Source organism: Alosa sapidissima, chromosome 7, assembly GCF_018492685.1.
Source record: "Alosa sapidissima isolate fAloSap1 chromosome 7, fAloSap1.pri, whole genome shotgun sequence".
In the NCBI taxonomy this organism is placed as follows: Eukaryota; Metazoa; Chordata; class Actinopteri; order Clupeiformes; family Clupeidae; genus Alosa; species Alosa sapidissima.
Window position 1 is genome coordinate 17,373,180 of NC_055963.1, and position 23,797 is coordinate 17,396,976.

At 40.1% G+C, this 23,797-nt stretch overlaps 1 protein-coding gene across 3 annotated transcripts in view; it reads left to right on the plus strand.

The window, feature by feature from the left end:
* Window positions 1–23,797, plus strand: part of LOC121713523 (NLR family CARD domain-containing protein 3-like) — a 37,668-nt gene that overhangs the window by 12,495 nt on the left and 1,376 nt on the right. For all 3 annotated transcript variants that reach the window (XM_042098185.1, XM_042098186.1, XM_042098187.1), the window contains 6 exons: window positions 2,630–4,424; window positions 6,120–6,290; window positions 6,639–6,809; window positions 18,073–18,243; window positions 18,775–18,945; window positions 19,140–19,310. In XM_042098185.1, the coding sequence (XP_041954119.1) occupies window positions 2,630–4,424; window positions 6,120–6,290; window positions 6,639–6,809; window positions 18,073–18,243; window positions 18,775–18,945; window positions 19,140–19,310 (2,650 nt within the window). The remainder of the gene's footprint in view (window positions 1–2,629; window positions 4,425–6,119; window positions 6,291–6,638; window positions 6,810–18,072; window positions 18,244–18,774; window positions 18,946–19,139; window positions 19,311–23,797) is intronic.

The following is a 23,797-nucleotide window of genomic DNA, read 5'->3' on the forward strand; positions in this document are numbered from 1 at the left end:
TTTATAGCCGGGCCTCAGATTCGGACAAATAAAAGCCAGTATAATTTTGTTTCAATTTAACTGATAAAAAAGCTCTTCTTAATCATTTATATTGTTGGTTGGTTTAGTATTGTTGCCAATGAAAAGTCATCATCCCACACCATGAGTCTCCAACGTTGCTCTCAAGCTACCAGTTGCACGCAGCCCCTTTCTGAGCTAGAGGCTGAAGCAATAACCTACATTTAAACACAATTGTTGCTATCAGGCATCAGCCTACGAATTTTATAAAAAAGTAAATCATGCATAATTTAAAAAATTACTCAATCTTAGACCTCTTTGGCTATACGGAATACGGTTTCCCTTGCAGCACAGCACACGTTCCATGAATGAATGAAAGCTGATGCCTTATCTTGCAATAAGCGGATGGAAATCCCGACACTCTTTCATACATTAAACTTAATAGTGAACCATTAAATACCCCACAGATTTCAGTGGTCATCAGTCCCGATATTTAGCAATATAATCAAACAGTCCAAACGTAAATCAAATCTCAAATTGAACATCTTCTGCTTTTGATAGCCTACCGGTATGCCGCTCCAAACGAAAAGTAGGTCTATGTCTCACAATAAAACGCAAGAAATAAAGGCCTATAGCTGATCGCTGTTTTGTTACAAATTATCTTTCACGTAATGAATATGCACAGAAAGTGAAAGTAGGCCTATATGCGCTCCGTGTCTGTAGCTGTCTGTTCACGTCCACAATTGATTATAACGTTCCTCAAATGGAGAACACATCCATGTTCTCTCGCGTTATAGGCTGTCATGCTTCTGTGTTTGCAAAATTCCTGACGGTTCCTGATCGCTAAACGTTTTTCGATAGCGTTTGATGCAGAAGCACCTATAATTTGACTTCAGCGGTGACAAATCCTGCTGAGAGAGAGAGAGAAAGCAACGATAGAGAGAGGCAGCCTCAAAGTGGTCCTGCGCGTGCGTGTGTGTGTCTCTGCATGGGGTTCAATTCAAGTTAGAGTTGGTCCGTCCAGTCAATAGTCCCGCATTCAGGCCGCTCCATTATTAGATTAATGTCAGACAGCGCTGTAAAATCTGTGGGAATTTCTCGCATTATGATGGCTAGAGTTGCAGGACTTTTATTAGTATGCTCAATACTTAGTAATAATTTATGCGCAATACCCGCAATCCCGCCTGAAATTTAGGCCCTGGATAAATGTGCATCTTTTTTTCGTGTTAAATGCGCATCTAAATTTTCATTTACCACATCAGCATTTTTGTTCAGTGAATCTTTTGTAAATTGCTTTACAATAGCGTTCGGCTTGCCTCTTGCCACTATTCTCTCCTTCGTCTTCAACATTCCCTGTAGAATTCTCAATATTTTTGGCCTCAATGTGTCCAGTTACATAGTCTGTCTGTTCTTAGTCTTAGATTTTGTGAAATAAATTTCTAAATATCACCTGCTTGCTGCAGCTTCGGTCTGCACGTCCTTTTAAAACCGCATCTTTTTCTTTCTCAAGCATTTAATCTGCTGCTGGCTTGTCTCTCCACATCGTCCAAAATGCTTGATTGCATCGCATTCTCCACATTTTTAGCTAAATTTTCATGTACCACATCAGCATTTTTGTTCAGTGAATCTTTTGTAAATTGCTTTACAATTACCGTCGGGCCTATAGGCCTATTGCCTGGCTTGCCTCAGCTTCGGTCACGTCCTTTTAAAACCGTCTTTTTCTCTATCGTGAGAGTTTAATCTGTTGCCAGCTGGTTACTCCATATCGCCCAAAATGCTTGATTGCATTGCATTCTCCACATTTTTAGCTAAATTTTCATGTATCATATCAGCATTTTTGTTCAGTGAATCTTTTGTAAATTGCTTTACAATTACCGTCGGGCCTATAGGCCTATTGCCTGGCTTGCCTCAGCTTCGGTCACGTCCTTTTAAAACCGTCTTTTTCTCTATCGTGAGAGTTTAATCTGCTGCCAGCTTGTTACTCCACATCGCCCAAAATGCTTGATTGCATTGCATTCTCCACATTTTTAGCTAAATGTTCATGTATCATATCAGCATTTATGTTCAGTGAATCTTTTGTAAATTGCTTTACAATTACTGTCGGGCCTAGGCCTATTGACTGGCTTGCTTCAGTCACGTCTAAAACTGCATCTTTTTCTCTCTAGTGAGCATTTAATCTGCTGCCAGCTTGTGACACCACATCGCCCAAAATGCTTGATTGCATTGTATTCTCCACATTTTAGATACATTTTGGTGTACCACATGGCATTTTCTTTCAGTGAATCTTTTACTTTGCAATTACCTTATTAATCTTTTTGGCCTCAATAATCCAGTTACATAGTCTCTGTTTTTGGTTTTGGATTTTGTTAAATACATTTCTAAATAAATGCGACTTATAGTCCGGTGCGACTTATATATGTTTTTTTCTTGTTCATGACGCATTTTTTGACTGATGCGACTTATACTCAGGAGCGACTTATAGTCCGGAAAATATGGTAACTTTCCGATAATAATTTAGCTGTAATTTTTTGTTCACTATCAATGTCATTTGTTGCATTTTTCTTTGCCTTTTTACCAGCCTTTGTAACAGCCACTGGTTGATATAATGTCCGGATTCTTTTTCTCCATGCAGTCCAGCCTGATCTACAGCCAATCCTCACAAGTCACAAGCTCAAGATGAAGAAGAAAGTTCAGTGCATATCTAAAAGCATGGGGAAGAGCGGGAATGAAATCCTAGTCAAAAAGATCCATACGGAGCTCTACATTACAGACGGAAAGACTGAAGAAGTGAATAATGACCATGAGATTTTGCAGGTAGAGACAGCATCCAGAGCACAAACCACAGAAGAAAGAAGCATCAGTTGCAATGACATATTCAAGCCCTTACCTGAATGGCAAACTAATATCAGAACCGTTTTAATGATGGGTATTGCTGGAATTGGAAAAACAGTCTCAGTCAAAAAGTTCATCCTAGACTGGGCTGAAGGAGAGGCCAATGAAGACATAGACCTTATGTTTATGTTATCTTTCCGGGAGCTGAATTTGCTAAAGACTGAATGTAGTTTACACGAGCTCCTGTGTGTGTTCAACTCTGAGCTTAAACAGTTAGATGGTCATACAAGTGTGTATGATGAGAAGAAAGTAGTGATTATCTTTGATGGTCTGGATGAGAGCAGAATTCATTTAGATTTCAACAACGAGATCATGGCCTCTGTTACCAAGGCATCATCAGTAGATGTTTTGATAACAAACATTATTAGAGGCACGCTCCTCTCCACTGCTCTTGTATGGATAACTTCTCGACCTGCAGCGGCCAGTCAGATTCCCTCATCTTTAATTGACCAATTCACTGAAGTTCGTGGATTCACTGATGCGCAGAAGAAGCAGTACTTCCTAAATCATATCAATAATGAAATGCATGCAAATTACATTTTTTCACACATCGAAGCATCAAGGACTCTTCACATCATGTGCCACATTCCAGTCTTCTGTTACATTTTGGCCACTGTACTTCAGAAGATGCTGAATGAAAATGCCTCAAAGAAAGAAATGCCCCAAACTGTAACAGAAATGTACATATTTTTTTTACTCATTCAGATGCAAAGCAAGAATAAAAAGTATAATGGAAAAGATGAGGAAAATAAGGAAAGGCTTCTTGATTCTGAAAGGGATGCAATTTTGAAACTAGCTGAACTAGCTTACAGACATCTGAAGAACAACAGTATCTTGTTCATTCCAAAAGACATGGCTGAGTGTAACATTGATGTGAATGATGCTTCTTACTCTGGCATGATCACTGGCATTTTTAAGGAAGACTCCATTGTGTCCTTTGAAGAGAAGATCTACTGCTTTGTACATCTGACCATTCAGGAGTTTTTTGCTGCACTTCATGTGTTTGCCTCCTTTCTGAATAAGAATGAGGAGGTCATAAAGGAATTTCTCGGAAAAAAGGCCATGTCATGTTCAGTAGATGAACTGCTGAAGAGTGCAGTGAACAAAGCTTTGGAAAGCAAGAATGGACACCTTGACTTGTTTGTTCGCTTCCTTCATGGCATTTCTCTGGAGTCAAATCAGAGACTTTTGCTTGGTCTCCTTAAACCCACACACAGCAACCCAGAGAGTGTGGACAAAACAATTAAAAACCTGAAGGTGATGCAAAGGCCAAATATCTCCCCCGAGAGGTGCATCAATCTGTTCCACTGCCTGTTGGAAATGAAAGATTCTTCTGTTCAAAATGAAATCCAGGCTTTTCTAAAGAAAGACAGCGGTTCAGTGAAACAGCTCACACTAGCCCACTGCTCGGCCTTGGCTTATGTGCTTCTTATGTCTAAGACAGTGTTGGATAAGTTTGATTTGAAGTCATACCCAACCTCTACAGAAGGTCGTAGAAGACTGATACCAGCTGTGAAATCATGCAAAAAGGCTCGGTGAGTTTGACATGAATTTCAATGGTAAAATCACATGCTGTTAAAAATCCATGCTTTGCCCTCCTCACATAAGATTGTTCTGGTTATGTATGTAATCTAGTTTCTCTGAAGGAGAATGCCTTTTGGGCATACGTTCATACTGAAAACCCTTTAAACCAAGCAGTGATGAAGTCAGGCTACGCCAGCAGGCTACTCTACCTCTCAGGTCAGATCAGTTCGTGTCACAGATGTACGCAGAAAGTTCATTTTTAATCACTAAATAAAAAATGGCATTTATTTCTGTAAGGCACACACCACATATTTCTCAGCCTGTGTCTCCCTCCACTATGGTTCTTATATTGCCAGATTCAGGACAGTCTAGCCTACACACACATGTAAGTCATGTCCAGCTGGCAGCTTGCTATGGTGAGATACATAACAAAATGTAAGAATTTTATAATACGCATTTTGTCTTATTATTTCAAAATCAATTCAATGCAAGTAGTAATACATGAAATGGTGGCAGATCTGTGTAGCATAGACAATATATAGCATGTGTGAATGGCACTCACAATGACCAGGATAAATACATATAACTAAAGGTAGTGAGAATGCCCTGAAAATAGAGTAGGGCTCTTAGGGTTAAAGGTTGTATCATCGATGGCGGGGTAACGTCACTTCTGTTGATATTGAAACAAAACAGAGAGCTAGCTCGCTACTCCCTCCCGTGCAATTGAAACTCTCCTAAACGCGCATCTCATCGGTTATTGTTTGGAACACTTTATTTTGCCTTTGAGTGGTTGGCAACACTTGTTGGGAGCAATTGTTTTTGTGTACAGATCTCGGAGCCTAGGCTGCCTACAGAGACACAGTATTTTGACGACCTGCTTATGGGGCAGGCAGCTAGCAGATTAGATGATAGAAAAGATTAGATGAATGTGATCATTTATGTTTGGGCCTTTTTTGGGCCTGAAATCGCTGATACAACCTTTAAGTAGCCCCTGGATTTTGCCCTGGCCAAGTTGGGTCACACTCCCATCAACTATCTCCTGGCAATATTTAGTGTCCCACTCCGCCCCTGGTGCTAGGGATATAACGTGAGGTGGGAATTGAACCCAGGCCTTCATGGGTGATCAGACCCAGATAGGAAGATGATGCTCCCCTAAGTGACAGAAGCTGTCCTAATGCAGGGGCTAAAATGGTTCAGCAGAAAACTGGAGAGAGCTCCATGCTAACTATCCCGCTAGCTCAGGCCATGTCTGTCATTCATGTGGTGCTCACTAAAATCATTAGTGAACATTGCAAGACACTTATCTCTACTATGATCCCAGAAAGATTTTCTTCGACTTGTTAGGTTTTTGAATTATTTTATTTTATCTAATGACATAGAAATCATAATGAATTGCATCCACATATCCTTATACTATTTTTCACCTACACACAGGCAGAGGATCTCCATATCTCAGTCCTACATAATTATTCTGATCTTGGCTCAGAATGCAAATGCTAGAATTTAGGTTCACTTTGGTTGATGTTGGTTTATATATTTTAACTTTACAATAATTCTTGTTATTCTATGGATTGTACTGTATGTTGTCCTTGAACTAAAGCTGCTAAAATGCTTAACTATAATGATAGAAAATACCTTCATTATTTAATGTTATGCAGTTGTAACATGACATTCAATGTATTGCATCTTGTTAACCCCTCTTGTAGACTTTCTGACTGTCAACTAACAGAGAAGTCCTGTGAAATTGTGGCCTCAGCTCTGCAGTCTACAAACTCCCCCTTAACAGAGCTCTACCTGAGCCAGAATGACCTACAGAAGTCAGAAGAAAAACTTGTGTTTGCTCTACAGAGTCCAAACTGCAAATTAGAGACACTGAGGTAGAATATATTGACTGTTTAAAATATGTTCTGTTTATTAATCTGCAATAACACAAGGTCTTACAAATATTAATGTAAATGTGAAATACTGATTCAAGCAGTCCATTTTAGTTAATAAATGTATACGCATAGCTAATACATAACCTAATAAATACATAAGAAAATACATAACCTTATAAATGTACACCGTGAAAATGCTGATTTGGTAAATGGGGAAAAGATATATAACCCTTTGTAAGACAATGGTGATGACACCTATACCTATACATTGGTGTATTGGACTTTGATGTGCGTACCAATTGTTTTCCCTCACCATCATTGCTGTTACACTTTCCTATCATACTGCAGGCTTGTTGGCTGTGGCCTCAGTGAGAAGTTTGGAGATATTTTGGCCTTTGCTTTGCTGTCAGCAAACTCCCACTTGAAAGAGCTGGACCTGAGTAAAAATACATTGGGGAGTTGTGGAGGGAAGCAATTCTCTGAACCGCTGAACATGCCCTCTAAACTGAAGACACTCAGGTTGGCATTATTGGATGTATAGCTACTGTTGCACAGTGTCTCAACAATATTCTAGGGCTTGCTGGCTAAGTAGCTATCCTCAACATATTTAAAACAGTACTCAGCGGTGTGTTTCCCAAAAGCATCGTTGCTAACAACGTTAGCAACTAACATGGTTGAAACTATGTAAGTACGACACAGCTGTTTCCCAAAACGATAGTTTGAACTATGGTGGTGGAACTTACATAGTCCAATGCATCGTTAAGCTACGTTAGTGTTTCCCGAAACCATAGTAGCAATGAACGTTCGCGACCACTATCGTAAAGTTGTGTAGTTACAACTACACCTCTCGACCTGTGGTAGAATGATAGTAGAAGCATAGTTCCGGGGATCTTCATGTCAAAGATGTCACTGACGCCAGTTATTGGTGTGCAAATTATTAATTATAAATAGATTTAAGTTTCTAATTGATATTTACACTTCTTACCACCATACATCCATATTTTAAAATGCCTAAGGCAGAAATGCAAGTTATAAGTCAAACCTGTAGACGTCACTCGTCCGGACCAATGAGGGAACTGGGAGTGGTCAAAGGAAATCGTGAAGCTTCCGCGCACTGTTGGAAATAACAATTGATTATAGAACCCCTGTTAACCTAATGATTCTGACCCCGCTAGATATGGAGAAGTTTCAGTCAAAGTAATATTACTATCCATAGTAGGCCGATGTAGGCCTACCCACAATACTGTTACAAGAATATCTTCTAGCTATTTAATTAGACTCAACATCCCCAAGAATAGTGTGCAAGGCCCTCCTCGGCCGATTAATTCGGGAGGTACCATTTACTGAGTAATGATCCTAGTGTGAAAGTTGGTCAGAGGCTATAGTGCTGACCTGGACCACTATACTCATCTGGACAGAACATCTTACCGAAGCTACAGAGGAAGCTACAGACGAAGCTACAGACACTTTCACTGATTAGCCCCCACGGCCCCAGAGACTAATCCTAGCCGTTCCTCCTGGCACATCTTAAACTTTGAGGGATATCTAAAGAAATGCTAGAAAACTATGCGGGTCAAAGCTTAACAATTTATTTGTCAGGTATAAGTTACTCATCCAATACATTTTAGAAGTACATCTAAATGAATAATGTCCAAGTTTACGAAAACAGGTTAAAGGAACATGTAGGAAACCATATGAAACAATCAGAGAGAGAGAAGAATGAACATACCAGCTCAGAGGATGATGGCTACACACCAGAGTGGTGTGGGAGATTCTGACTACAGAATGGCTCCTAGAATCTCTGTAAACTTCACTTAAATAGGCTACCTAGTTTGTGGTTGGTTACATTGATATGGATCACATGATTGAAGGTCAGCTGATTTGGGATCACATGGTTGGAGGTCAGCTGAGTACTTTGATGAGACTTGAGACCATTGTTGTAGTGAGTGTGAATTAATCAAGACATGACAATGCACATTAATTACATTTCCTGCTTCCTAGTTAGCTTCTCCTGTGAAACAGGCAAAGGTTAGAGATATAATCAAAAGTTGTTGTAGCAGCAATATGTGACAATGGGCCCACTATGAGGTCATACCATCATGGTAATCAACAGTTCACATGATCAGGAGTTTGATCAGTCTAGAAACATTAGGACTCCTTACATCAATTTGCAGCCACGTGCACGCAAGTCAAAGTCACAAATCTGCTGATAATAATAAGGTGCGCACTTTTTGATCAGTCAGTTAAGATTATGTAGCCTTTGATTTTCATGGAGTGGGGGGATTCCTTGTTAGTTTACGCAAACCTGGCCAATAAAGCCGATTCTGATTTTGATAATATGATCTGCACAATAGATAAGACTTAGGTAAACAACGCTGTGAATATTGTTGTCAAAATCTCAACCCAGACCACCAGATAGGTGACCGTTATGGACATTTGCTCCACACCAGCGGCTATCATCAGCCGGCCATAAAGCACTGTGCCACAGAGCTGACCGTGTAAATGGGTGAATAGGGGGTAAATAACAATAGAATAGGCCTACACAACTGTTTCACCAGCACATTTAAACGATACATATTAAACATTAATTCAAAGCAGTCATTAATTTACATTAAGGTCAGTCTATATGAACCAATGAATTAACTTGATGACCTTGAATAAAGACAAAACAGAGCTGATTCACATATTAAAGGCAGTCCATCATTAAGTCTCTGTTATTTGCAGGTGTGCTCGTTCACATGCTACTAAATGTCATTAACCACCTTAGTCCAGTTACTTACAACTTACAAAGTACTATGCAAGTAAGACGGTTTTGGGAAACAGTTGTAACTTAGATGTTGGTTAGTTGAACGATGCATCGTACCATGTTAGTGTAGTAGGGCGGAGGTAGATGTTAGTATGTCAATATTCGACTATGCCACCTACTGTAGGAGGGTTATGGTAACACTTTCTATGAAGGTTGTATTTATAACGCCCTATGAATGCATTCATAATGTTTTATAAGGTGTCATTATAAGGTGTCATGTATGTAAAGCAATGCATGTATGTATGTAAAGCAATGCATCATAAAACTGACAAGTGAGTAGGCAGATCTTGACATATTTATAATGCATTATTCAGATTAAAATTATAATCATTCATAATTAGCTGTCATAATGCATCATGAAATTGGTTGTGATGACTTGTGAATACATATAGATGGTAATAATGAGCATTACAGTGCTTTATAGACACCTTATAAAACATTATGAATGCATTCATAGGGCGTTATAAATACAACCTTCATAGAAAGTGTTACCCAATAATGCAACCACAATAGACTAATCATATACAAAATACACACACATACAAGCAGGTTGCACACAAATATTGCACAAGGCCCTATACAGTGGGCAGTGCTTCGACTTGGCCAGCTTCCCCCGCGGTACGCGCGCGGGATCACGCGGTATCACGCAACTTTAATTTGTATTTTTCCAGTGACGCTGCAACGACGCTGCAACAACCCAAACAACCGGCAGATGTCTCAAGTGAGCAGGGTGTCTCATAAAAAGAAATGGAGCCTGGAAACCCCTACACAGACTTAACTACAGACTTTAGCAGACTGGTTTAGAAATAATTTAATAGCCAGAAATATGCCTGCCCTGCCCTAATAAAGAAATATTTGGTTAACTGCGAGTGAATCCCGTTTGCAGCCATAGAAGAAACAGGACAAATTAAACATTCTGGTTTTCTCCGAGTGCAACGATGATAGACAGACATCATTTGGACAAAATATAGAACATATTAACCTCCGTTGCTCAGCCAAATGCCTTTCTGTTACGTCCTGTTATCACGAAGTTACAGGCGATAAACGATTTTTGATGGTCATAAGTTTACTTCATTAGCGGGTTATTTTTTTGATTATTAAAGAGTGTTTTTCATTTAAAGGTTTGACTTCGTGCTTATTCAGTAGATCATTTAGTGCTCTCCCCAATCCCAGGCGTTCACATTGCATGTTTGTTTGTAATGGATGCAACTGCGAGATACGCGTTTGACGGCAATGAGTTGTTAACAGACATGAACCAAGACATAGCCTATAGCCCAGCAGCAATCTAGGGACTGTTCGTTATTTATTGAAGGGGCCACCGGAGGAATTTTGAGTGCTTCAGTCAAAAGTTGCATGACCCTCCCTTGCCTGCTAGAAATTGTTCAATGACCCTCCGACAGAATTGTCAAAAAAGACATGACCCTCCCCTGCCAATTGTCGCTGTCTTCCGCCCGCACTGCTTTGCGCCACGAAGACACACTGTGATAACGTTCTTAAATCAATCTTTCCTGGGAGCTTGCATGCTACCAGTCCTTCCTTTTCAAATGTGTTGCACCTGTTTGCACAATTTCACAAATAATCATATGTGGTTAATAATATGACAAATAATCCCTGTGCACAGGGACCGAAACTATCCATGCCAACTTTTCCGTGTTTGTCACCCCCTTTCCCCCGCTGTCTTGTCGTTTTAATGTTTTCCCGTAGAATATCCCATATTTTAATACTCTCATAACATTAGCCCTGCCATCGGGCCTGTCTTTGTGTTGCCCTGTTGCTACCCCTTGCCCTTCCAATGAAACAGATGTCTTAAAATCATCTTTTTCCTTGCTTGAAGGCGAACTTAGAGTGATGTTAACCTATTTAAGTTTAACGGCGTGATTGTCGTGAGAGCACGATTCATTGGCGCTTGCATGTTCGGCCGTATGTCTACGAATGCACCCGCCTACCATCAGGCTACTAGCTACTAGAGAAAGAATTTCCCCTGTTTGTATGTTCACTCCAAGTTGGCCTACCATAACTTACCAACTCTGCACTGTAGACCCTAAACTGGCTATTTATATTTTTCTGTGAAATAAGCAAATGTATTTGTTCAACTTTATGAAGCAGATATGCACTAGGCTACTTGGAACGTAACACATTTGACAAAGGACAGATGTATGTTGCTAGTGACAAAATATTAACTTTCAGTGTTTTACGATGTCTTTTTTTTCTTTACAAAGTGTTTTTCCCCATGCATTTATTCTAGGCTTCTGTCAGTGACTGCCGCGAGAGAAGCGGGTTCTGTGTTTCGTTCATTTCAGTGACTGACGCGAGAGAAGCGGGGTCTGTGTTGTGTTGCGTTGCATTAATTTATTTTCATTGGGCATGCCCTGCCGTACCGTCCACAACTCTTCAGTTCCGACAAAGCCGAAATTACTCCTTTTGAAACAATGAGTGCCGTGTGTTTATGGTTATATTGCTTGACGGGGGGGGCGGGAAGGGGGGTGCTGAGGGTGCTGCATATATATATATTTAAATAATTACTAATTCGCTGTCTGACATTATTTATATTTTTGTATGTGAAATGATGAGTCAAATAGCAAAAAAGGGTTATGGATAGGTTCGAATATAGGCTACTAAAAATTAACAGTTATAGAGATCAACGTGAACGTGAGTCAGTTACTGTAAGAACCGTAGCGTGGTTTCATCTATGTGATGGCGATCAAGTGTGTAGGCCTACGGTTGATATAGGCCTACATATTCTATGCGATTTACACGTTTAAAAAAAAAACATGGATAAGCTGAAAGAAACTTTAATTGTGTTTTACAGTTTTGCAAAAATAATAAATGCATAGCTAGTGAAATCATTTCACTATCCTAGTCGCTAAGATAGAAATTAGGACACATACTTGCTGTGGAGACGACACACTTTAGGCTATTCAGAAATTATTTGCGAGATCATTGCAGCCTGATTATTAGCCTATATCTAAAGCCTAACATCTCTGGTGTGGTTTTGACGATCAGAAAAGCAATTTTCCTTAGCTATACTGAAATAGGCTAACGATGTCAAGTGCGCTTCTGTGGGGGTTAGGGTGGGCGTTAGGGTGGACTCGGAGTGCTGTCGTGGAACATTGGAATTTGTGGCTGCCCAGAAAACTTCTCGCTATCACCCGCACACCGCACATTATTTTTGTTATTCAGCACCCCTGGTCAAAAATAGGTTCCCGCGCGCCTGGGATCCCAAGCAGCTTTCAGCCATAAGGCTACTTTGAGAACATTTACTTTCACGTTGGCTGGGGGGCAGGGGGGGCCATTAGACATTTGTCCCAGTTAATCCGGCCCTGCCCCCAACAAATCACACCTTCCCACCAGCTGTGACAGCTTAAAAGAAGTCGAGAAGACTCCTAACTCACAGACCTATTCACAAACCGGTTTTGTGGCATTTCGCCTGTTTTGAAATCCTATGCGGCTACAGGAGCTTCCAATCGTGAGGAAGCAATTTTGCATTGTAGGCATAACTAACATGCAATAACGCCACCAACAACAACCAAAACTAGGCTACTCATTGTCAACATGTAAATTAAATGTAACATTATTGTGAATCAAATTAAAATGTTCTCTTTTGCAAACATAGGCATAGGCATAGTAACAGATTAATTTAATAATGTTACAAAGATACTACATCAATACATATGTTTCATTAGGCTACTAGGCTATTTGTTTTGCCTTACTCTTGATTCATTTAGGCTAGGCCTTTTTATTCAGTTATTCATCATCTTCTGTCCTTGTGTAGCGCACGCATTCTCAGACCTGTCACCTGCCACTCATCGTAAGGGAGGTGTTTGGAATCATTCCCGCGTTACAATCATCAGCCAATCAAGGTGGTCACTTCAGTCAAGCTCGTGCATGAGTAATAACGTCATCCATAGCAACGAAGACTCACTCACTCTTAGTCAAAGATTCTAGAGCGCTCAGCTCCAGAATCTGTTCAGGAGTTGTCATTTTCCCTTACTAAGAGTAGGTCTGAAAGGCTTTGTGAATAACTTAATAAGAGAAACTCCTAGCTAAAATATTTTATTGCTATTTAGGAGTAGCCTACTCCTAGTGGTAAGATAAAAGGCTTTGTGAATATGGCCCCTGGTGTCTAACCCAATGCATAGCCTATTTACACAAAATAATGGTCGAATATTAGGCTACTGATGATCATTGTTATTTAAGAACATGCAGTGCGCGTAGGGCACCAAAAACATCTTGCTCATAAAACATCATACCGCACATTGTGGCGGGTCTGTTATTTAACCTACGTAGGCTGCGCAAACCACAGGCCTTTATTTTGGGCAAGCCTGCATTCGAAGCAGGCCTAAAGTTGAAGAATTTTATATAAAGCCTGCGCTAACAGTAATCCTCCTGCCCCCGATACCACAGCTGTGGATAGTGTGGAATGTTCAAGTAATAACACAATCCAATGTGTGTCTCAATTGTCCCCCGCTGACCACCTCACACATTTCTCTAGATTTTCCAACGACCTTACATGACACAATGCCATAAAATGCCAGTTTTTAGGACACAGAATAATGTTTGTAATGATACCAGTTAGGCCTACGTTCAACAGTAACATAGGTGTAATGAGCTATTCATTGTCGAAGGTGCATGGTGAAGTGAAATTCTTACTTTGGAAAACAAACATTTGCCGATATCATTGGATAGGGGATAGGCCTACTTGTTTATTTTTTACGTAGCCTACAATGGCCAGTTCAGACAAAGCCGAAATTACTCATTTTGAAACATTTGTACAGTACGGAGCCCGGGAGAGCTCACTTTAAGTGATATTTTTTCTGGTCGTGATAATTTGTGACCACGTTTTCCTTTAATTGAGCCCTCGAATTAATAAAATGTGACCCCGTTGTAGGCCTAAATTGAGCTCTCGAAATATGTATTTCATGCTCACATTTAGTAATTCCCGACATTTTCTCACCGCTCGCTGTGCTGTGGTGGCAACTTCGTGTTACCTTGGCATGGACTAGGCCTACAGCTGTCTGTAACATTACAGTTCATATTGGTAATGTGATGATAACCGTAGGCAGCTAATTAAAGCCTTTAGGTGGTCAGGATGGTTTATAGCGGACTTCTACTCTTTGTAGCAGGGTCACATGTGGTGTCAACCGCCAGCTATGAAGACCCATAATGGGGAAATTCTACTAGGCTACTCGGGCTCTGTTGTAATGACCGGTTTCCACTACCTTCTGGATTGTTGACTAAAACCTACATTAACTGTGAGGTCTATAAGGCAATCGAAGCACACACAGCGACAAGCTCCCAAACAATTACAACACGTAGACCTACTGCTGTTGGTAGGCCACAAATAGGCTACTGCGTATTAGTAGTAATACCCACCCAATACAATAAGGTTCCCTCTAGCGCCCGATGGGCCTCACCATATAACCCACCCGCACACCAATATGATGCACACAACGCAGTAAGCTTTGATACGGACTATGAAACAGGAGACATAAACAGTGGCGTACAAGATGCTCAGCTTCTCACGCTATGTAGCTCACACCGTTCGCGATAAACACCACAGCTCTCTGCATAAACTTGGACCTCAACAAACACTCAAAACTTTGGCAAACATTCAGCTGGACGAAGATGGCAAGGGGCCTGTGCAAACACACACAATTATCTGCTCTCCCACCTATAGCCTACCTAACGGGGCTATAACCAGGTGCACTGCAATCAATGAGATTCCCCCTACATCACTACAAGCGACACACCTCCCGACGTCATTCCCGGGGATACCCCTTGACACCACACTACGTTTTTGTGCACACAATTTAATTTCTTCGAGCCCACGTTTTAATTATTCGTGGGTGCGTTTTAGTAGGTTGAAATCTCGAATATACTATAACGTGCTCATGTTTACATGTGTCAAGACAATATTGAGTGCACGTTTTACAAATTGTGGCCACGTTTAAGTAGATCGTGCACACAATGTTCTATAACCATGTTCACAAATTGTGCTCTGGTTTTAATAAATCGTGCCCTCGTTTTAGTAAATTGTGCGCTCGTTTTAGTAAATAGTGCACTCGTTTAATAAATTGTGCCCTCATTTTACTATGCTTAAAATGAGAGCTCAATTTAGTCAAATGAGCGCACACTATAGTAAAACAAGAGCACAATATAGTCAATTGTGCACACGATTTAGTAAACCGAGCACACAATTTAGTAAAACGAGTGTACGATTTAGTAAAATGAGTGCACAATATAGTAAAACGAGAGCACAATTTAGTAAAACGAGCGCACAATGTAGTAAAACGAGCACACATTCTCTCAACATGCAAAACATTTTGCGATGACACCTCTAGGGCTCCGTAGTATGGTTATATTGCTTGACTTAAATCCCAGAGAGTAGGCTACCGCACCCCACAGTGATGGGCCTAGCTAGCGGTCTTACGCGTTCAGTGTGGGGTATAAACAAGCTGAGAATTTAGCTGTGTCATGTCTGCCTGTCACTGACGTGGGGAGCTGATACAGTTACAACAGTAACAGTATTTTATTTTACTTCTTATGGAATATTTTTTTTTCACTTTTATAAAGGCTTTGTTTAAATGCTGTTGGAACAAATAGTAGTTGATTATAAAGGCAACTTTCTGTTGCAATATTCTGTGTGTTCTGGACTGCAGGTAACTTGTTAAGCCAGTGGTTCTCAAATTTTTTCTTTCATTCCCTACTTTGATCAAGGGGGCATTGACTGATGATAGTGGAGATAACGTGCTATCCCGAGGCCTTTGCAAGTCAGCATCTCCGACGGTAGTCTACCCTATTAAAAATATAAGTTTTTCAATGTCCCAAACGGAGAGCCATACTTTATTGTTTTAACAATCTCTATGCTACTCACCAAAATGTAGGCATTGGAACATGATGAAGGATCCAACTGTCGTGTGTTAAATTATTGTGATTACGAGCCAGTGGTTTTCAAACATAATGCGTGACTCGGACATCTAACGAAATGCAACAGACTCATATCATCCTCGCATTCGCAAAATGAGGACATACAGACTGCTCAGATAACAGGTGTCCCTCCAGTTATGCACGGTTTTAGTCAAGTCATTTAAATGTGCTGGTGAAACAGTTGTGTACTCTATTGTTATTTATCCCCTATTCACCCACGCCGTCAATTCTGTGGCGCAGTGCGTTAAGGCCGTTACGCAGCAGTTATCAGTCCCCTGTCCAAGAGTTCGAATCTGGGTTAAGCCCATATTTTGAGAAATGCAGACCACAATCAATTCCAATTCTTCAACACGGTCACCGTTAGACTAGAGGGGAGAAAGAATGGGAAAAGATCTGGGCACAGTTCTTCCAGAGCTTCGTGCCAAGTAATAAGCGTTGTCGAGATGTTTGTGTGAATGAAACGAAGCTTATAGGCCATATAAATATGCGTAAACCAATGGTGTAGAGATGACGCCACAGGGTTTTATTTAAGAGAGCCTACGTTTGTATGTAGGCAATTTATATTCACAATACTTAGGCCTACTAAAATGAATAGTATTTTATTTGTATTGGTTGTTTAGAGTAAAAAAAAAATCGGTCGGTCTTAACGCAAGTTTACAACCGGCAAGTCCGTCGGATTGGGGAAACAAATAAAAATTTGGGTCGGTTCTAAATTGACAGGGTCGGTCGGGTTACGGCAAATGAAAATATTTTTAAGGATGGCCTGGCAGTGTTTTTTTGCGCGTCTGCATAAGTTAGCCGAATGTAATTCTGCGGCATAAAGCAGATGTATTTGTTTATTGTACAGAAAAATAAAAATGACATGTCAAGCACTCAATTGACTACATTGCAGTCAAGAAGTAGGGCAAATTAATTTACGAAACCAAAACGTGGGTCATAGTTGTCTAAGCCTCTATTGCGTAGCCTGTTAAAAACGTCGCCAGATAGTATTAAATCGGCAACGACATTGTTTTCTGCAGAAGCCTACCCAAGGCTACAGATTAATTCTGAACAGTTATTTCTCTACTGGCTCAATTATCACACAAGACACTGTTTTGCGTAGTTGCGTTACCCCAACACTGACCATAATGTAGACAGCAAATTTCAATTTCGATTTTCGTTACCACCATGTAGTCAAGCCTTAAGCCATACCCAGGTAGCCTAAATCGAGGTAATGTTTAATTATGCATGATTTATTTTGTTATTGAATTCGTAGGCTGGGATTACTCTCGGCAACAATTATGTTTAATGGTAGATCCTGCTTTTTCAGAAGGGGCGGCAGGCAGAGTGATGTACAGTGGCAGAGCGACGCACAGTGGCTGAAAGTGGTACTAAAGCTTCACGCAGCTTCACGCCTCGTAATGCGCGAATTAAGTGGTCATTTGAAAGCGATGCCCACTGTAGGCCTACTATTACTGCACACAGGGCAAGGAACATGGCAGTGGGCTCACCATGGCTAGCAAGATGCTGACAAGGGGGTAGGATCTGGGCACAGCACACCACAGGTGAACACAACACACAATCTCCTAACTCCGAATTGTTCCTCAACCACCCAACAGGACGACACCAGCCCAATCAGCCTGCTGCTCCCACGCCACTACCACAAAGTAGGTTCTCCACAACAGGTGGAGAATTGGGAGACATGCAGTCAGTTGCCTAGATATAAGGTGGCAGGTGCCACCTGGTAATTAGCAAGATGGTCTTCAGCTAGTCAACAACTAAGAGTGTAACGGGACGGAGACTTATCCTGCTACATCCATACATAAGCTTACTTCCGCAGTTCTACGGGAAATGCTCCCCAGACAACAGCGTCACATTATGGATAACCTGCAAAAGAATGTAATTATTTGTCTCAGAAGTAAATAGGTCAATCTGTTTGTCAGTGTGATTAGAATGTAAAGTTATTTTGTCATTAACTGAAATAATCTCTGATACCTTACATGTTTTACTTGGCTGATCATGATTAAAGTGGTTATTGACACTGACTGCCATGTCAATTGTACTTTGCAGGCTTGCTGACTGTGGCCTCACTGAGAATGGTGGGGATATTTTGGCCTTTGCTCTGCAGTCAAAAAAGTCCCCCCTCAAAGAACTGGACCTGAGTAATAATACTCTTGGCAATTGTGAAGGAAAGCTGCTCTCTGAAGCGCTGAATCCACGCTGTACGCTGAAAAAACTCAAGTCAGTGTTATTACTCAGGAAGCTGTTTCATGTGTGCTTAACATCATAATCAACATCAGTGCTTGAGCTCTAATTTATATCAGAGCTGCCAACTCTCACACATTGAGAGTGAGATTCATTCATTTGATTGGCTCCACACGCTCTTAGACCAATCGAATGCGTGAGGGTTGGCAGCTCTGTTTATATAACAGGCAAGGAGGCAGGCATTATGTTAGTACAGTCACGCACAAAGTAACACTAATTTAATCACTAGGCAAAATCATATTTCTAATGTAACACCGTTAACATTACATTACACAAAAAATAGGTGGGTCAGGGAAGTTCTTAATAATTTACTTCCTTTAAAGTTCCACTTCTATGAAACTTTTACAAAAACTTTGAGGACTAACTGTCATTTTAAGTCAACCTATAAAATCCTGTAAAGGCCTCATAATTTTGAATTAGAACCTATTATATGCTATCAGTTTTAAGACAAGTTTAGGCATGTTTCTTATGTTTCTTTGTACCCTTTTCCACTCCAACATCTTACAGACTTGCTGGTTGTAAACTGACGGAGAAATCCAGTGAGGTTGTAGCAACTGCTCTGCAGTATATGGTGTTCCTGACAGAGCTGGACCTGAGTCACAATGACTTGAATATCATTGGAATTTACCTTCTGAAAGTAGCGTTAAGCAATCCCCGCTGTAAACTTCAGATATTAAGGTTGCTGTTTGACATTTTAATATTCATTGTGCTTCTGAACTGTTTATTTGCCACACATACTACTCACATTTTTGCCCATGCTCAGACTATAGCTTCATATTCTAGTTAACTCGGCATCAGTGGGTACATGATAGGTGTCCAGTGAGTACATTGCCTGTCTCTCTTTCTTACTCGGCTCTCCTCACTTTGTGTAGACTTGCTGGTTGTAAATTGACAGAAGAATCCTGTAAGGTGTTAGCCTCTGCTGCACAGTCCTGGGCCTCCCTGGAAGAGCTGGACCTGAGGCAAAATCAGATAGATGCAGACGGAATTCTGCTTTTGCATTATGCGTCAAGTGACTCCACCTGTAAGCTGCGGAAGTTAAGGTTGGTGTTGGGCTTGCTCTATTTCTCTATTTTCATGGCTCCTAAACAGTGCTTTTAATAATGTAGCCCAGTTTATCATACAAAAAATTGTTTTCTCACAGTATTATTAAACATGACAGTGAGGTGAGAAAGAATTGAAATGTAGATAATTACTTGCTCCTTCGTCCTTGAAGTTTGCTGTAACTTCGAATTTCACATCTGTATGGTATTTGAGTCATGTCAAAGTGAAATCTAATGTTAATGTAGCTGAATCAATAGCTGCGATCCATTACAGATTTGTGCAAAATAAAAGTGATATTTGTCCAAATTCACAATGACGAATGGTTGTTTTTTCAATTAAGTAATGTAATGCGATTAAATATGAGTTTTATCTTCTCATAATAGCCATTTTGGATAAATATTAGCACAGATCTACCAAAATGTAGATTTAACAGTTTGGGCCCTATTATGACCCTAAAGCAGGGGTCTCAAACTCAACGTCATCTGATTGGAGGGCCGACTATTTCTGAAAATGCAATGTTCTTTTTTTCAAATACCACACAAAACTGCAAACAGAAAGTGCAAGTGTTTTTATCTAGTTTTAGACACCTGTTCTAGCAACCTTAGCTTATAAATAAAATAATGATAAAATAAATATTAATACAAATTATAAAACAAATGAAAAGCATAAAAACAGGTATGTGTGTGTTTCACACCAAATAAAAATATTTTCCTCTCATAACTTTTTTAAACCTGGCAAACTATAGGCGTCAGGGTTAAGAAAGCAACACCATTGGATTTTTATATCAAAATTTCAAAAGGTCATGGCTTGAAAGTGGTCAGAGATAAAGTCCTACTGTAAATGTAAAAATCTTTGCGTAAAACAAAAGTTTATGAAGGGGGTAAATTTACCCATCTAATTTGCCACTGGATGGCAAGCACCTCAAATTATGCACCTTTCAGTAAATACTGGATGAACATATTTGAGCAGGTTTACTTTCCTTTTTTCATATTACCCACATAACAAATTAACAGGAAAACACCTAAGATGTATACCAACACCTAAGATGTATATGGTTTCTAAACCACAAGGCCTACAATAAAGTATTCTGGTCAAATCAGTTCCTATTGCGGGTAATCTGAGTACCCAGAAGTTTGCATCATATTGCGGGTGACTTTGTAGTTTAGAGCCCTATTTCTACTAGCCCTGCTGTCTGTACCACGTCCATTACGGACACCATCATCACGATTACCACTGCAACCTCCAAGCTATGTTGGGCAGAGGGTTGAAATAAGCATGGTATGCTTAGTGGACACCGTCGTATACACGCAGACGCACCTCCATTCAATAGATGATCGATCATAATCTCCAAAAGGATATTCTCCTTCAGATTTAGAATATGTGAATAACATAAGACTTCATCACACGTAAACGTTTTTCAACATTTGCTTCAACACTATGGCCTGCATCGTTTCCGCGTCATTACAAATGCACGTCTTTGTGTTTCTCGCGTGTAATACAAGTATTTCCTGAAAACTTTGCGCAGCGATTTTGGGTTTGAATGAAGCTCTGGATGTCTAGCACATAGTGGAGCAGAGTACAAATGAGATTTGTCACCGTACTTGGAACTATCGTCTATTTTAATCAGTATCATTGTTTGTCGCAATTAAAAATAGTCTCAAGGGCCGGATTACATTATTATTTTGACATGCGTCGCGGGCCGGAATTGGGACCCCTGGTCTAAAACACATGATCACTAGCCAAAAGCTTATTCAAATTTAGTAGGATGTCCAGTCCACATTGGGTGTGTCTTCGTTATCATCAAACATTGGGCGGATGGTGCAACAAGGCGTTCCTAAGTTTTTTAATCAGTCGTGGGTGTGTTTGGGGCATAACATAATTTAAAACCAATGAAAATTACATCTGTCATTCCATTTAAAGCGATGGTTCGGAGTAATTTCACCCTAGGGTCCTTTGCACCATGACACCGAGCCAATCACCCTCCCAGAACCTGTTTTCCTGTCGAACCCTGGTCGAGTAGCGCTGTCAGAAATTAATGACTTTCTGCAGGCACTTATGGAACCTATAGAGCAGGGGTGTCAAACTCAAATTCACAGAGGGCCAAAATTAAGAACTGGGAGTATGTCGCGGGCCAAGCTCAACCGATGTTTTTATTGAATTTAAACTGTATACACACAAGAAAAAATAGAATGCAGGCATTTCTGAATATAGCCTAATAGAAAAAATATATTGAATATCTGAATAGAAAAAATATATTGGCCTATTTTTTGCAGGTGAACTATAAAAATTGTAAATAACATTTAACAATTATCAAAATTGTAATTGTAACTATTAACAGTTAACAAACTCTCCCTCTGAGAATGGCCGTGCGCGATATCCTGTGCAACAGTAAAACTCGCTTTTACAGCAGCATTACTTTGTGACTTGGCTTGTCTGCCTTGAAAGCAGACTTGCTTTCAATTCTCCCACTTTCTGTAGCTTAAGCTTCGCATCCAGATCTTTGTATTTGTCTTCATGTTTAGTTTCGTAGTGCCGTTTTATGTTGTACTCTTTAGTGACAGCTACGGTGAATCCACATACCAAGCAAACGGATTTGTCCTTGAATAATATGAACATATAATCGTTTTCCCACCTATCTTGAAAGCTCCGATTATCAATCTTTCGCTTCGCCATTTTCGTTGATAGTTTGTCTGGTTGCATGGATACGTGTTTTGTTTATGAACAGAAAAGGCGGCATTAACGATGCAACGCATTTTGGGATTTGAAGTGTTATCGGTGTATGATACACTATATGTACAGTATGTAGCAACTTGATGGGCTGCGTTGCCCTGGGCTGCGCTCATGCGCTGAATAGAATAGCGTGCTGGGCCAGCTCTAACGTGGATGCGCTGAAGAGAATACTGTCGGGCCAGCTCAGATATGGATGCGCTGTATAAACTACGTGGCGGGCCACTTCTAATACAGATTGAATAATGACCTCGCGGGCCACAAATAAGCAGCACGCGGGCCTGAGTTTGACATCCCTGCTATAGAGTATCTCGTAAATTACCCCACTAATAATGCCCTGAATGGTACGAAACTTCTACAGCAGTACAACTATGTTCTTTACTCATAAAACGAGGCATTGAAAAGTTTGAAAGTACACCAGGAGTTTATTTAAATAACACTTGCCTGATGGATTCTACTCTCTGCTACTATCTACCGCTGCGTCGACGTTACTTCAGTGATTTGGGAAAAGCCCGTAAAAGTCCTGACAATGTGCTTGCGCCGGGTGGAAAATGAGTTTTACGCCATGCGCCAGGGTACAAAATAGGGGCCTCTATCTTCAATGGCATCCACCATAAACCGTGGTAGTTAAATTGAGGGGCTCAGAATGTAAAAGACAGATTTGTGACACTAATAGTATAGTCCACATTTAACATCAAAATGTTTGCATTTTGTTATTGCTTAGAGTAGAATTGCACCAATCTCTAGCCTGGAAACACCCATACGAACTTTTGGCAAATTTTGGATTTGCTCTACAGGTCCCTCTGGCCAAGAGGCCATTGAAGCCCATTTCCAATGTCCCTAAAACATGGGCACGCATATACAGTACTATTGCTAATCAGGCATGGATATCTATTTCTTTGGAATCAAGTAAACAACTGCATTTAAGACCTTAGTTTACAAGATTGCTACACTTTTGAAACAATGTGGTAAGAGTTTAACTCTGTACCAATTTAAGTTTAATTCTAACTATAGTTACGCCCCTACTCGTAAGTCAGTGAACCTTTTGCAAACCCACTCCCAATTGTAGAATTGTGAAGATCTGGGTGTTCCCAGGCTAACTAATGTCGAACCAACTCTAAAAATAATCTTAAAAATAGTCTTTGGACCACACAAAACATACCACCTTTTTGAATGCGTTTAGTGTCATGTGACTCACCGAAATGTGAAAAATGGGTTTCCATTTCCCTTGTGCAAAAATAGTTCTATTTCAATAGGTTTGAAAAGGCACCTCATGTGAGAGGAAAACTACTCGTTTTTAATTTCACATTTTAGATTTGCTCATTTTCAGGGTTAATGGAAACGCACCTACGCATGACAAACAATTATGTACATGCTTAAGTATTTGGAGTTGTAGTGTCTTTTGAGCACTTGAGTTCATTTGATTTTACCAGGATCAAGAATTTAAATTGAGAAAGGATCAAATGTCAAAAAAGTAAAAAGGAAACCCTATAAAATACATTTTAGCAGAAAGCTTTTTTAACTAGTTTAGGGTGTTGCAGTGAACAATATTGTGCGTTAAACAGAACAGGCCCACATAGCCTTATTATTTTAATACTGAATTGCACATTTAACTGTGATGCACTAAAAAGGTATAACATTTATAGCATGAATGTAACACTGAAGTACAGTAATGATTCATTTTATAATTTTAGTTTTAACCCACTGTGAAATCACTGTCAAATGTCAACATTTACACAGTAGAATTCAAATGTAATCC